Source organism: Lycium barbarum, chromosome 6 (assembly GCF_019175385.1).
Source record: "Lycium barbarum isolate Lr01 chromosome 6, ASM1917538v2, whole genome shotgun sequence".
Lineage (NCBI taxonomy): Eukaryota > Viridiplantae > Streptophyta > Magnoliopsida > Solanales > Solanaceae > Lycium > Lycium barbarum.
The window spans coordinates 110904143-110918418 of record NC_083342.1 but is presented as its reverse complement, the minus strand read 5'-3'; the positions used below and the strand labels follow the sequence as shown (position 1 = coordinate 110918418).

The following is a 14276-nucleotide window of genomic DNA, read 5'->3' as shown; positions in this document are numbered from 1 at the left end:
CGATAAATCAGATAAACTAAAATAGCATAGGAATTACTAGCAAGTATTTTGATGTGTTTGAGTGTTGAATTCCATTACAATCGTCAATGATCCCTAGAAAAATATATGGTATAAAGGCCATGAGACTCTTTTGAGAATTGGAAATCATGGATCAACATCTCCAGAGTAACCAATATTGCCCACTGAAATGCTGCAATTTTATTTATATTCTGCCCCTTGAAAAGAACAAAGTTACAGGGCCAACCAAATTGACTGTGTTCTCAGTACAGGCAAAACATTGTGAGTTTTTCAAAAGTTACATTAAAGACAAAGAAACTCCCAGGAAAGGAACATTTTGGCAGCTAGCATATTGAACTCAATTAGCAGTAGAACATTTTGGCAGCTAGCATATTGAACTCAATTAGCAGTCACCTTGGACACTGAATTACATGCTACTGCACCATTGAACTAAAGTATTTCAGCCATTGGCTACATTGAAGCAAATATTGATCTCATAAAGTAGTTAGTCATCGGTTGACCATTCCGCAGGAAATGCAACTTTCTGCACATAGACGAGTTCTCATGTCACAAGTGCATCTAAATTCTCTTCAAATCTCAGGGGAAAATCAATGGGCCAAGTCCATGTTAGAATATGAGAATAAGTGAAGATAATGTTCTTGTTGTGACTTGAATAATTGTGATAATGCATATGGATGAGATGCCTAAGCTGCTCATACATTCCACCTTAGATTCCCCCTGATATAAATTGAGAAGTGGTTCAAGTTCTCCTTTTTCACTTGTGGAATTGATTAAGTCTTAAACAAAGAAAATTGATGCCAATAGAATCGAATAGATATAGAGAATTCAAATAATTAACCAACTAAATTGGAATTGAGATGTAGTTGATTAATGATTGGCTTGAGGAATATATATAAATCACCTACCTCATCTTAAAACTTTCATTTGATTTTGCCCCCTATTCTATAGTTTTTCTCAATCTTTTTCCTTCTTTCATTTTATTTTTTCCGGCAAACAAAATTTTTCCTTTTTCCTTTTAGAGTATGAGGGGTCCATTGCATTATTCAATTTTTTTTATTTTTTTATTTTTTATTTTTTCCACCCCATTTAGGAGGATTTATAGTGTTCCCTCACTTCCCCGTTACTCAATTTACTTATCTAAAAAGTACACACTAGATAAACCTTATCCACTGGATTCTTGATTTTCAGTCCTAAGAATTTATTTCCCTAGCCATTCCCTTCTGATTTTTCCTTCTAGTAGCTTTTGTTAGAGCCCTCCAAATTCTACTGTTTAAACTGTCATTTTTTTCACAATCAAGAACTAACCTTGGATGCCATAATTTTCTTCAAGCTCAAAAGCCACCATGGAGGCTGCTACTCCATTGTACAACTTCATTTCTTCACAGCCACTCACCCAAAATAAACTCAGATGTTATTCCACAAATTCTAGCCTTGTAAATGTAGCAGAAACACTTACTGAAACTTCACCCTCAACCTCCCTTGAATCACTTTCTTCATTGCAATTTGACTATGAAAAGAAGTTTAAGTCCCTAATTTCAGTCAGAGCTATGCATGCCAAGATGATAAAATTGTCTAAAGAATGGGATACAAAGAAAAATATGCAGTATTTTATCTCAGGTTACTTGGAATTTGGTGATTTTCAATCAGCTGCAGTGTTATTCTTTGTGGGGTTTGCGGAGAACTATTTGTATTGGAATTCTTTCCTTGAAGAATATACATATTTTGGAGGAAACCCATGTGAAATTCTTGAAGTTTTCAGTGAGTTGCATAGTAAAGGAGTGAACTTTAACACTGAAATTCTAGCTTTTGTTTTGAAAATCTGTTCAAAGTTAAGAGATATGTGGTTAGGATTGGAAGTCCATGCTTGTCTGATCAAGAAGGGTTTTGATTTAGATGTCTATACAAAATGTGCACTGATGAATTTCTATGGGAGGTGTTGTGGGACTGGGAGTGCTAATAAGGTCTTTAAAGAAACATCATTAATGCATGACTCTTTATTGTGGAATGAAGCAATTATGGTTAATTTGAGGAATGAAAAATGGCAAGAAGGTTTACAAATGTTTCGCGATATGCAGGCTTTACTTGTTAAGGCCAATAGCTTAACCATTTCCAAAGTTTTGCAAGCCTGTGGGAAATTGGGAGCTCTTGATGAAGGAAAACAGATTCACGGGTATGTTATCCGATATGCCTTAGAATCGAATATACTGATAAGCACTGCACTGATCAACATGTATGTGAAAAATGACAATCTTAAACTTGCTAGAGTAGTTTTTGATTCAATAGACAATCGTAATCTGCCTTGTTGGAACAGTATTATTTCGGGGTATGCTGCACTTGGTTACCTTGATGATGCGTTGGACCTATTTCATGAAATGAAAAGTTCTAACATAAAATCGGACATAATAACGTGGAACTGCCTTTTATCAGGTCATTTTCTTCACGGATCATATAGAGAAGTTTTGGCAATTCTGAGGAGAATGCAGAGTGCTGGTTATCAGCCAAATCGCAACTCTATAACTAGTGTTCTTCAAGCAGTGAGTGAATTAAGACATTTGAAAATTGGGAAGGAGATCCATTGCCATGTTATAAGAAATGGACTTGACTGTGACCTGCATATTGCAACTTCACTAGTAGATATGTATGTGAAGAATGATGATTTGACATCTGCTCAAGCTGTTTTTGACTGTATGACAAACAGAAACATTTGTGCTTGGAATTCATTAATTGCGGGTTATTCCTGCAAGGGACATTTTGAAAAAGCTGGTGATCTTTTGAATCAGATGAAGGAAGAAGGGATTAAACCAGATATAGTGACATACAATAGCATGGTTTCTGGTTATTCAACGTCTAACTGCATTAAGGAAGCTTTGGGTATGATTAGAAGGATCAAAAGTTCCGGTATGTCTCCTAATGTCATTTCGTGGACCTCTTTAGTATCGGGTTGTTCACAGCAAGGATACTTCAGAGAAGCATTTGAGTTTTTAAGTCAGATGCAAGATGAAGGTATCAGAGTCAACTCAATTACAGTTGCAAGCTTACTTCAAGCATGTGCAGGTCTCTCTTTGTTACATATTGGGAAGGAGATACACTGCCTATGTATACGAAATGATTTTTTAGGTGATGTGTATGTATCTACGGCTCTCATAGACATGTACAGTAAGTGTGGGAACCTAGAAAATGCTCAGAAGGTTTTCCAGAAACTTGAGGACAAAACATTAGCTTCCTGGAATTCCATGATCACCGGATTTGCCATATACGGCCTAGGTATAGAGGCAATTTCACTCTTTGATAAAATGAGAAAAGCAAACATCCAACCAGATGCCATAACATTTATAGCTCTTCTATCTAGTTGCAAACATTCTGGTTTGCTTGATAAAGGTTGGAGATATTTTGATGATATGGAGACATGTTTTGGAGTTATCCCCACAATTGAGCATTATTCTTGCATGGTTGATCTTTTGGGAAGAGCCGGTTATCTTGATGAAGCATCGGATTTTATTCAGTCAATGCCAATGGAGCCAAATGCTGCTGTTTGGGGTGCTCTTCTTACATCATGTCGGATCCATGGAAATGTTGAGCTTGGAGAGATTGCTGCCGAACACCTTTTCAAGTTAGAACCATATAATGCAGCTAACTATGCCTTGATGATGAACCTCTATGCACTTTCAAACAGGTGGAAGGATGTTGACCGTATTAGAGACAAGATGGAAGCTATGGGAGTGAAAATCGGACCAGTATGGAGTTGGCTAAAAGTCAATCAGAGGATTCACATCTTCTCTACAGCAGGAAAATCTCATCCAGAAGAAGGAGAGATATACTTTGAGTTGTACAAGTTAATTTCTGAGATGAAAAAGTTGGGTTATGCGCCTGATACTAAATGTGTTTATCAGAACATTTCTGAAGTAGAGAAAGAAAAGGTGCTGCTTGGTCACACAGAGAAACTGGCAATTACATATGGATTAATCAGGACCAGAAATCCTGCACCTATTAGGGTGATTAACAACACAAGAATATGTTCAGACTGTCATACAGTTGCAAAATATATGTCGTTGCTGAGAAGGCAAGAGATTTTCCTAAAAGACGGTGTCCGCTTTCACCATTTTAGGGATGGTAAGTGTTCTTGCTGTGACTTGTGGTAGAGGTATGCCAAGCATCTTCTTCTCCTATAGCAGAAAACGAATGCTGTGTTGCACCAGTTTTGTACATGTAAAATATTTTGATATATGAAGTTCATAGATATTGGAAAAATGTCATGAATACAGTGATAATTGGAGTCAGTTTGAGCTTTATTATATCTCCTAGGCGGAAAGCTTGATCACGTTCGATCTATTGCAAAAAAGAAGCGACTTAGTACTTCTATTTAGAGCAAGTACATAATTGTTTTACTAAGATAGACTCCCATGTATTTGTCCATACACTGTTCTCCACTCATTTACTAGAAAAACTTGCAGCATCTAATTTGTGAAGAGATCTTAGTGATCAGTAACTCTTTAAACTATCAAACTATACCAGTCTCATGACGACCATTGCTTCCTAGCAAACGTCAACGCTCTTTAGAGGCAAAATGAGCAAAAGGCGCAGTCTGTTTATGGAAAACCGATAAATAACTTTCCAGATTTCTTTCTTCATACCATGTTTGATTACAAGAAAGAGAGGGAAGAGATAAAGAAGAGAGGAATTCATTGCTGAATTTTTGTATATTTCATATCATTGTTTCTTTCCTTGTCTATATTTGCAATTTCCCGGGGAGAATTTCTATAAAAAGCTATCATTTTTGTATGGAACTTTCTAAACCTAGTTCTTTAATTACCAATTGTTCTTCAATATATCTCTTACGGCTAAATCTAAAAGTTGCAGCACTGCAGCCTGAAGCTATCTGGCACAAAAGGAGAGAACCAATAATGTTTCATAGTTCTAACTCTATTGAAATGTGTAACATGTGGAGGGGTAAGAAGAAAGTTCACTTAACCATAGCACTATTAAGATAGCTCAAAGGAGAAGGGGGAAATTAATGTGCCCGTAACACGGTCTTTTTAACAGTGAAGCTATGCATTAACCATTCATCATTATTAGCCCAGAATGATTCCATGGATTCCCCTTCTGGAAGGAAATTAGGATGATTCACTTTCTTGGAAGCCTTGCACCCTCAATGAGACTGCTGCTGCTTGTGATATTGGTCTGATTAACCCTTGTTTTTTTCCATTCTCGGATTAGAATTTCTTTTTTGTTTTTTACTAGCATATTATGATAAACATAGATGACAGCAGTTACAGCCACTCTTTGGTCATAATTTATCTTCTTCAAATGTGATATTTTCTCCTCAGACCATCTTGCAACTACAACTTATGAAATTAATCATTAACAGCTTATGTTAAAATACTAATGCGGGTATCTAGCCCACTAAGTACCACACCTCTCGTGGCTCGCCTATAGAAGGTCTTATGGCAATCTCAAAACCTGTTGAAAATCAATTATTTGACATGTTGTCCCCAGCATATATATGGTGGACTATATTGAGGGAAAGAAATACAAGGTGCTTTGAAGATAAGAGCAATTCTATACCAGAAGATTAGGATGAATTGTTTTTTGTCTCTTAACTTTTGGTGTTAAGAGAAATATGTAGATGTGGCAGGAACCTTAGTGGAATTTCTCGAATCCTTGTAACATGAACAGGGTCTTTTATAATCTATCTATCTATATATATATATTATAATTGTGGGACAAAGGCCCTCTTACATGTCACTCTCTAAATTTAGGAAATTCATTTATCTTTTTCTTCAGTTTTTTGAGTTTTTCCTCTACTTTTCCCAATTTATGTTATTTTTAAAAACCCAATAGTTACTTCAATCGCAAAACAACCGTTCGAATAATCAATGTCACTATGAGAAACCCAACATCCACTTCAATTCTAAATCAATGATTTTCTTAATTCTTCTCATTTATACAAAACGTTACTCCAATTCCAATCCAACCTTTTCTTACTTCTTCTCATTTGCGTGCTACGTTTTAATTGGAAAATTCCTCTCTTCACTGTTAAAAATAACAGCAAATGGAAGGGTAGAGAAAATCTCCACTAGTCTATGAAGGTGGCAACAGTGATAACAAAGGACATGTTCTTGAGATTGCATAGTTATAATAAAATTATATTCTTTTGATCAACAAAATCGGAGCTTACAAATTAATCTTTTCTCTCATCTCTTCATACTTTATAGTTGAATTCCGAGATATAATGCCTTTGTTTTTTTAACCTCTTTGGGTTTAAATTTTATGTAGAGGGTGGTGAAAAGTTATAATTAATCAAGGTGTCTTTTCTTACTTTGTGGAGTACGTTTCTGATGTTTAGTATGTTTATTGATTTTTTATTTTTTTTTAATATTTGCTGAAACAATGGCTGTAGTAAGAAGAAGAGATATGAAGGTAATACACATAAAAAAAAAAAATAAAAAAAAAATCAACAAAAACAAAGGAAGATGGAAAGACAAAAGAGCAAAAAATAATACAGTAGCAAATGAACAAGATAAAGAAAAGAAAATATTATGTGAAAGAAAATAAAGATTAAATTCAGTTTGTATTAGCGTGCTTTTGAAGTGAACATTCTTTTTTTTTTTTTACTATTAATTTTTTGTGAAAAATGGGATACAGAAGTCTGTTTCAAAGCCTAAAAAATTACATGAATCTTTAAAATATTGTGTTGCCTTTTTAGTTTTTATATCTAGGGAAATTTTAAATTTTATGGCGAGATTTCGTTGCTTTGCAAAATTATTATGCACGATTGGACTCGCAAAAATATATATGTGTCTTTATTGGTATATATATCCTGTCATTCTATTAGCATTTCCATTGATACATATCCTGACATTCTATTAGCATCTCTTTCATTGTTTACTCCTTACCTTTGGAACAAATCCTATGACAATATCGAAGGATAAAAACTATATTGAGATAAATTTAATTTTCGTGCAAAAAGCATTGGTTTTTGTCCATATATTCTTCCCAATTTTTTGGTAGTGAGAGGCAGAAATATGTCATTTTATGAAGTTCAATGCACACATCTTATGGATTGATAGAGTTTTTTTTATCGAGGAACAACCTCATCTGCTACACCACATCCTTTGGTGATGAGTTTTGTTTTCTTCAACAAACTGTTTGTAGTTTGTTTGGAAAATTGACACATCATGGTTTCTCCATTCTTATTTTTTTGACACGTAAAATATGAGAGCTATAAAATAAAAAATATTTAACCTTTTAAGGAAACAATTAAATATGAAAAAAAATAATTCAATTGTGTATTTTATTAAATTAAAGAATATTACGTATGTCAACAAGTGTACTCGCTTACACTATTAACTAGTATTGGTACCCGCGCGATACGCGGTCAATATTAAAGAATATTAATCATGAATTTTTGATGTCTTGTTGGAGATTCTTTAAACGTACTTTTAAAATTCATCTTATTTTTTAGCAATGCATTATACCTTATAACAAAATCCTTATAAAACTAAAGGAGATGAATTATATAGCCGTTCAGTAATTCGGAGTTACATCAGGATCATAAAATGAGGTTTCGAATAAATTTATAAAATTTCAAAATCTGAAATGTAGAATTAGATAATTCACTCAAGTTTTTTTTCCCGGCTTCTATCAAATAAAATATATATATAAAAAATACATTGTGAATGTAAAAAAATCAGATAAGCATTAACAATCAGATAATTCACAATTCCTAAAATACAAAGAGATCCAGGATGTTTAATAGACGAATTCAAGGGATATTGACAGATAAGATTATATATTTTTTCCATACATCAAACCACACACACTTGAACTTCTATATATGAATTTGAAAATGATCTTATGCTTTTCTGCAAAGGATCTTATTCATTAACTTTTCTCATCATATTCTAAGAAGCTTTTCCATATCAAATTCAAATAAGTCTTATCTTTCTCGATTTCTAAATTGAAATTATATATTTACATATTTTTCCTCTCTTTTTTAATTCATTGTTTAATGTTTTTGAGTTACCATTCTAAATGTTAGTATGTTACTAACTCTTTTATGTGCTCGCCACTTATTTTATATCTTTGTCCGCTACTCCCATCATAATATATTATAGATAATATGATTTTTCTTTCTCTTGAAATAATTTATTTATTATTTTTAGTCTTTTTATGCAATAACGTTTAAATTTATCAATAATATGTTTTAGAAAGTATTTTTCACTTGATTTATTTTATATTTTTTTGTTTAAATTAAAGTTTATATCCTTCACACTATCTCTGTCCCCCTCTTTCATATTATTTTTCCTACTAGCTATTTTATTTAATTTTAAATTTAGTGTTTAATCCATTAAACTAAAAAAAATGCATATCATGCCTACTTTAAATACTTCACCAAAATACCATAGTATTTCATTATTTATTTATTTTTAGTGATTTTTTTTTTGCAGCTATGTAAGCTTTTAGAGGTTTTATTTGATTGTTATATGATAACTTTTGCAAGTTGTGAATGCTTATAATTTATTCTACTTTGTACGTTAAATTTAAAAAACCATCAAATATTTGGAAGCTTTGAACAGTCAAGTTCATTTCAAACTCGTAAAGTAGACTCAAATTCGACTCTTTTTTTTTTTTTTTTTTTTTTTAAAATCATATGAGTTGGGATTTTTTTTTAATAACCCAACATTTTTTTTTTTTTTTTGCATAATATTTCTAACGTGCAAAATCTTATAATGAAGCTAAAGTATATCTAAACAAAGACATCCTCAATAACAATGTACACATAAAATAACTAAACAAAATATTAAAGATAAAAATAAAAAAAATAAAAGCAGGAAAAAAACACGAATGAACAATATATAATTAAAAAAATTAAACATAATAAACCTATCATGAAAATTCATAGAGAAATGGAATTTTTCTAATCAATTCTATTTTACAATCTCGAAAAATCTAAGAACTCTCTTCCTTGATTTTTTTTTTCTCATTAAATATAAATGGAACTCTATAAAATATAAGTACATAATTACTTCGAGGTACCTTAATTGTTCAAGAAGGACAAAAAATAAATTCAATTTTGTATTCCAACATTTCAGAAGAGATTCAATACTTGCATGTTTGCAAGAACATCTATCGCTATTTGTTTGTTACTTTGTATTATCGAGAAGGCTGATTGACACCTTAAAATCAAATAATAATAGGTTAAAGCATGTCACAAATAAAAGTGAACTACATCTTTAATTAAAATACTGCTCAATCAATATTAGTAAGTTAATTATTAAAGCATTGAATTGAACAAACTATTTAACTTACCCACTTTATGCATTAATACCTAAATTTCTTGATTCAAAAGTCAGATTAAGTTTTTTTCGCCGCTTTATTATAACTTTTTGAATCTGCAATACATGAAGATATAGAAGTCAGTAATAATCTGGTGGACTATAAGTAGAAAAATTTATAATTGAAACACGGTAAAATAATTGATCAATAGATAAATAGAAAGTCATTTCATATACACATACTTAAAACTCATAAAATTACAAATCAAGCAAACAATTAATTGCTAATTTCTTCGAGCAAGCAAAAATGCACAAGCCAAAATCCAGATCTATAAAATTTTCTGCATCGAAATTTTTTCATTCCATCTTCTGATAAATAAAATTTCTCCATCAATAGCATTTTTGCCATTCACTAGACCCTCTTTATATAGCACTTGAATAATTTTTTTTTCCATTCATAAGTTTTAACCACACGATAAAACTTGAAGTTTTCTGTCAAAACTTGAATATATTTGATTTCCGATTCCTTGTTTAGATAAACTCTAAATAGTGTAAGCAGTCTATTTGCTTCCTTATATATAATATATAGTCGTGATTTGATCATGTATATCTTATGGTCAGTAAGTCAACTTTTCTGTTAAATCTTTCTAGTCAATTAAAAGATTGATTTGGAAAAAGAGAATTATTCTACTGGTAATCCATAATTAACAAGTTGATTGACAATTAATAAGACTGTATACGGTAAAAATCGGATACGCTTTAAATCGGTTAGATCAGGAACCGAAGGAAGAAGGGGACAAGAACATGCACGAGGACTTTCATTCTGAACCGAAGGAACGCTTGGACCGAGGCCAAGGAAGGGCATCATTTGATCTGGTTTCTTCATGGCCGAGTTGGTCGTTGCCGTTGGTCCGTTTGGTCGTGGCCGTTAGTCCGTTTATTCGTGGCCGTTGGTCCGGGAGATCCGTTGCGCGATTGCCACGCGTCGATAACGTCCTGCCATACTCAACTGCCAATCGTACGGGTGTCAGACCGTACGGCCAACCTAATCCAAGTCAGAGTTTTTCTTTATTTTTAGATTTCTCTTATTGTATGGAGCCCATGAGGCAACACTATAAATAAGGGTCATTGCCCACTTTTAAGGGGTTGGCTCCTTAACATCAAGAACATTCTTTTGTACTAGAAATATATACAAATCTCTCTCATTATCGTGTTGCAATCCGAATTCATTGTGTTCATCTCTATTACATTTCTTCAATCAAGTAGCACTCATATATTAGTAAACATACAAGTATATAGCAAACCACCGATTATTAGTTGCTTCTTCATAGCATATTCATATATTTCTTTTCTCTATCAAAGGGACTCAAGGCACAACCACATATCCTATACCTCACCCACAAATTTAATTGATTATCCAAATTCGGGGTAAACAGTTTGGCGCCCACCGTGGGGCCTAGGATAATAGTGGTCTTTTACCTTGATCTCTATCTTACCCATCAAAATCGAAAACATCTTCTGTTCGTCACTGAAAAAACGGACTAAATGGCTGACAATGGGCAATCTGGTCACGTCAACAACAACGAGATCGTGGCCGAAAACGAAGGCAGCGGTCCACGAGGATTGCCAAACCCCGCTAATCCTAACCCCGTTAATTCGAGGGAAGGCCTCAACCATCAAAACACCGTGGACCAGGAGAATGCCGCCCAAACCGGCTACCGACCCTTTAAATACACACAATTCGATTACTTTGTCCCGGACTCAGGGCCGGAAAGAACCGGAAGCCCCAAATGATAATATTGACTTACGTTTAATTTTTGAAATGTTGCAGGAACAGAGAGCGGCGATTGCCGAACAGGGAATCGCGATAGCCTGGTTGCAAAACGGAAAAGATAAAATGACCTCGGAGGAAGCGAAGGGTGCTGCCGAACTCGGGAAAGATGAGGCACGGATGGTCGAGAGCAATGGGTCCGGAGCTGGTTCCTCCACCGAGGTTCTGAAAATGCTCGAGACTTTGGCAAAACGGGTAGACTCGACCGAAAAAAGGGTGGAAACGTACAACTCTCGGGTGGACCAAATCCTGGGGGCTCCGCCTTTACTGAAAGGGCCGGATTCGAAGAAGTACATCCAAAGGCCTTTTCCTCCGAGTGCAGCTATGAAACTAATCCCGAAGAGGTTCAAAATGCCGGATATCCAGAAATATGACGGATTCAATTTCGTCTATAAAAGGCAATGATATGGAGGAAGACGAAATTGAATCGGTATTGCTGAAGAAGTTCGGGGAAACGTTGTCAAAAGGGGAATTGACATGGTACGACCATCTGCTCGAGCATTCGATCACTTTATTTGAAATGCTCGTCGATGCCTTCATAAAAGCTCACACCGGTGCCAAGAAGGTGCAAGCCCGTAAGGCAGGTATTTTCCATATAACCCAGAGAGACGATGAATTACTGCGTGAATTTGTCAACCGATTCCAAAGGGAACGAATGGAGCTCCCCCCGATTCCAGAAGAATGGGCTGCACAAGCTTTCACAAAGGGGCTCAATGTTCAGAGCTCAACGGCTTCGTTCAAATTAAAGGAAAGCTTGCTGGAGTACGAGGCTGTGACATGGGATGATGTCCATAACCGATACGAGTCGAAGATTCGGGTGGAGGATGATCAATTCGAACTTCCCCCGGGGCCAATAAATGTGAACAAAAGTTTTGAGAGACAAAGGAAAGGTTACGAAACGAAGGCCGAGTCGTCGAGGGAGAGGTATCGGCCATATTCCCATTCGGAGAAGCCAAGCTTTAGGTCGGAGAAATCAAGGGTTAGCCCAAGCCATTTCTCCGGTCGGGGTAATAAACGGGTCGAGCGTCCGTCGAACAGTCGGGGTCTCTCATTTAGGAGCGATGCCGGAAGCTCCGCCGGCAACAAGGATTTGCCAAAGATATCGGAGTACAACTTCAACGTCAGTACCTCGGGCCTCGTCTCGGCTATTGGTCGTGTCCCGGATGTAAGATGGCCGAGACCTCTAAGGTCGGATCCGGGCCAACGGGACCCGAACATGGTCTGTGAATACCATGGAACCCATGGTCACAGAACCGAGGATTGTCGCCAGCTAAGAGATGAGGTGGCCCAGTTACTGAAGAACGGTCATCTCCGAGAATTGCTGAGTGAACGAGCCAAAAGTCACTACAAGGAAAGGGAGACTCATAAAAAGGACGAGCTAGTAGAATTCCAGCATATAATCAACATGATTGTTGGGGGTACCGATGCCCTTCGAGGGCCGGTGATGAAACGGGCCAAGGTTTCTGTTGTTCGCGAAAAACGCAGCCGGGATTATTTACCCGAGGGTTCTATCTCTTTCAGCAACGAGGATGCAGAAGACATCATTCAACAACACAATGATGCATTGGTAATTTCTATTCTTATCTTTAAAACTCAGACTAAACGTATTTTGATTGACCCAGGTAGCTCAGCCAACATCATCCGGTAGAGAGTGGTCGAACAGTTAAGGCTACGCGATCAGGTCGTGCCGGTATCCCAGGTCCTCAGCAGGTTCAACATGGCGAGCGAAACCACAAAGGGAGAGATATCGTTGCCGGTTAACATCAATGGCACTATCCAGCAAACGGTGTTCTATGTGATCGAAGGGGACATGAAGTATAACGCGTTACTGGGCAGACCCTGGATATATAGCATGAGGGTCGTGCCATCGACATTGCATCAGTTGCTGAAATTTCCGACACCGGAGGGGATAATAACCATCCGAGGTGAACAGCCCGCTGCAAGGGAGATGTTCGCGGTCGAGGAAACGACACCTCAACCCGAAAAATCGGATCAAAGGGAGAAGGACTCAACTAGGGAAACAGACACCAAATAGCAATCACAGCATACAGGGTTGGACCCGGGGTGCGAAGAGGATGACTTCGGTGTACCCAGATCATTCGTCATGCCGGATGACTCGGACGCAACCAAGTCAACAGTAGAGGAGCTGGAGCAGATCGTCTTGTTCGAATATCTACCCGACAGAAAGGTCTACCTGGGCACGAGGTTAACCTCGGAGCTCAGGAACAAGTTAATTGAATTTCTTCGAGCTAACGCAGATTGCTTCGCATGGTCCCATATAGATATGACAGGTATATCACCGAAAGTAGCAACTCACAAGTCACAAGCTCATTTTAGACGGGAAGTTTCCCCCGGTGAAGCAGAAGAGAAGGCCTATGGCGGAAGCAAAACACGCCTTCATGAAGGACGAGGTAACAAAGCTTTTAAAAATAGGTTCTATCCGGGAGGTAAAGTACCCGGACTGGCTATCCAACGTGGTAGTGGTGCCCAAGAAAGGTAATAAATTTCGAATGTGTGTTGATTACAAGGATTTAAATAAAGCATGCCCGAAGGATTCATTCCCGTTGCCTCATATTGATAGAATGATCGATGCGACGGCCAGGCATGAGATGTTGAGTTTTCTCGATGCCTACTCCGGGTATAACCAGATTCGGATACACCTGGAGGATCAAGAGAAAACATCCTTCATTACCCGATATGGGACTTACTGTTATAATGTCATGCCTTTTGGATTAAAAAATGCCGATGCAACCTACCAACGCCTAGTTAATGAGATGTTCGAAGAACAAATAGGGAAAACAATAGAAGTTTATATTGACGACATGGTGGTCAAGTCCCTGGAAACAGAGGACCATTTAAAACATTTGCAGGAAACCTTCGACGTGCTCCGCAAGTATAACATGAAGCTCAACTCGGAAAAATGTGCCTTCGGGGTAAGGTCTGACAAATTTTTGGGTTTCATGGTGTCAAACCGGGGGATCGAAATCAACCCGGACAAGATCAAGGCCATCAAGGATATCGAGGTGGTAAATAACGTCAAAGGAGTACAGAGGCTCACTGGAAGGATAGCGGCGTTGAGTCGCTTCATATCGAGGTCCTCGGACAAGAGTCATCATTTCTTCTCCTTACTAAGGAAGAAGAACGACTTCGTT

At 36.6% G+C, this 14276-nt stretch overlaps 1 protein-coding gene across 1 annotated transcript; it reads left to right on the top strand.

The window, feature by feature from the left end:
• The first annotated feature begins 1171 nt into the window (after positions 1-1171).
• On the top strand, positions 1172-4433 carry LOC132645468 (pentatricopeptide repeat-containing protein At4g01030, mitochondrial). The gene has a single exon (XM_060362464.1). It carries the CDS (start codon positions 1362-1364, stop codon positions 4155-4157), a length of 2796 nt encoding a protein of 931 aa, XP_060218447.1. The 5' UTR covers positions 1172-1361; the 3' UTR covers positions 4158-4433.
• The last annotated feature ends 9843 nt before the right edge of the window (positions 4434-14276 follow it).

Bases quoted from the DNA above. Each gene is read 5' to 3' on its own strand.
- LOC132645468 (XM_060362464.1), top strand. From the start codon at position 1,362: ATGGAGGCTGCTACTCCATTGTACAACTTCATTTCTTCACAGCCACTC.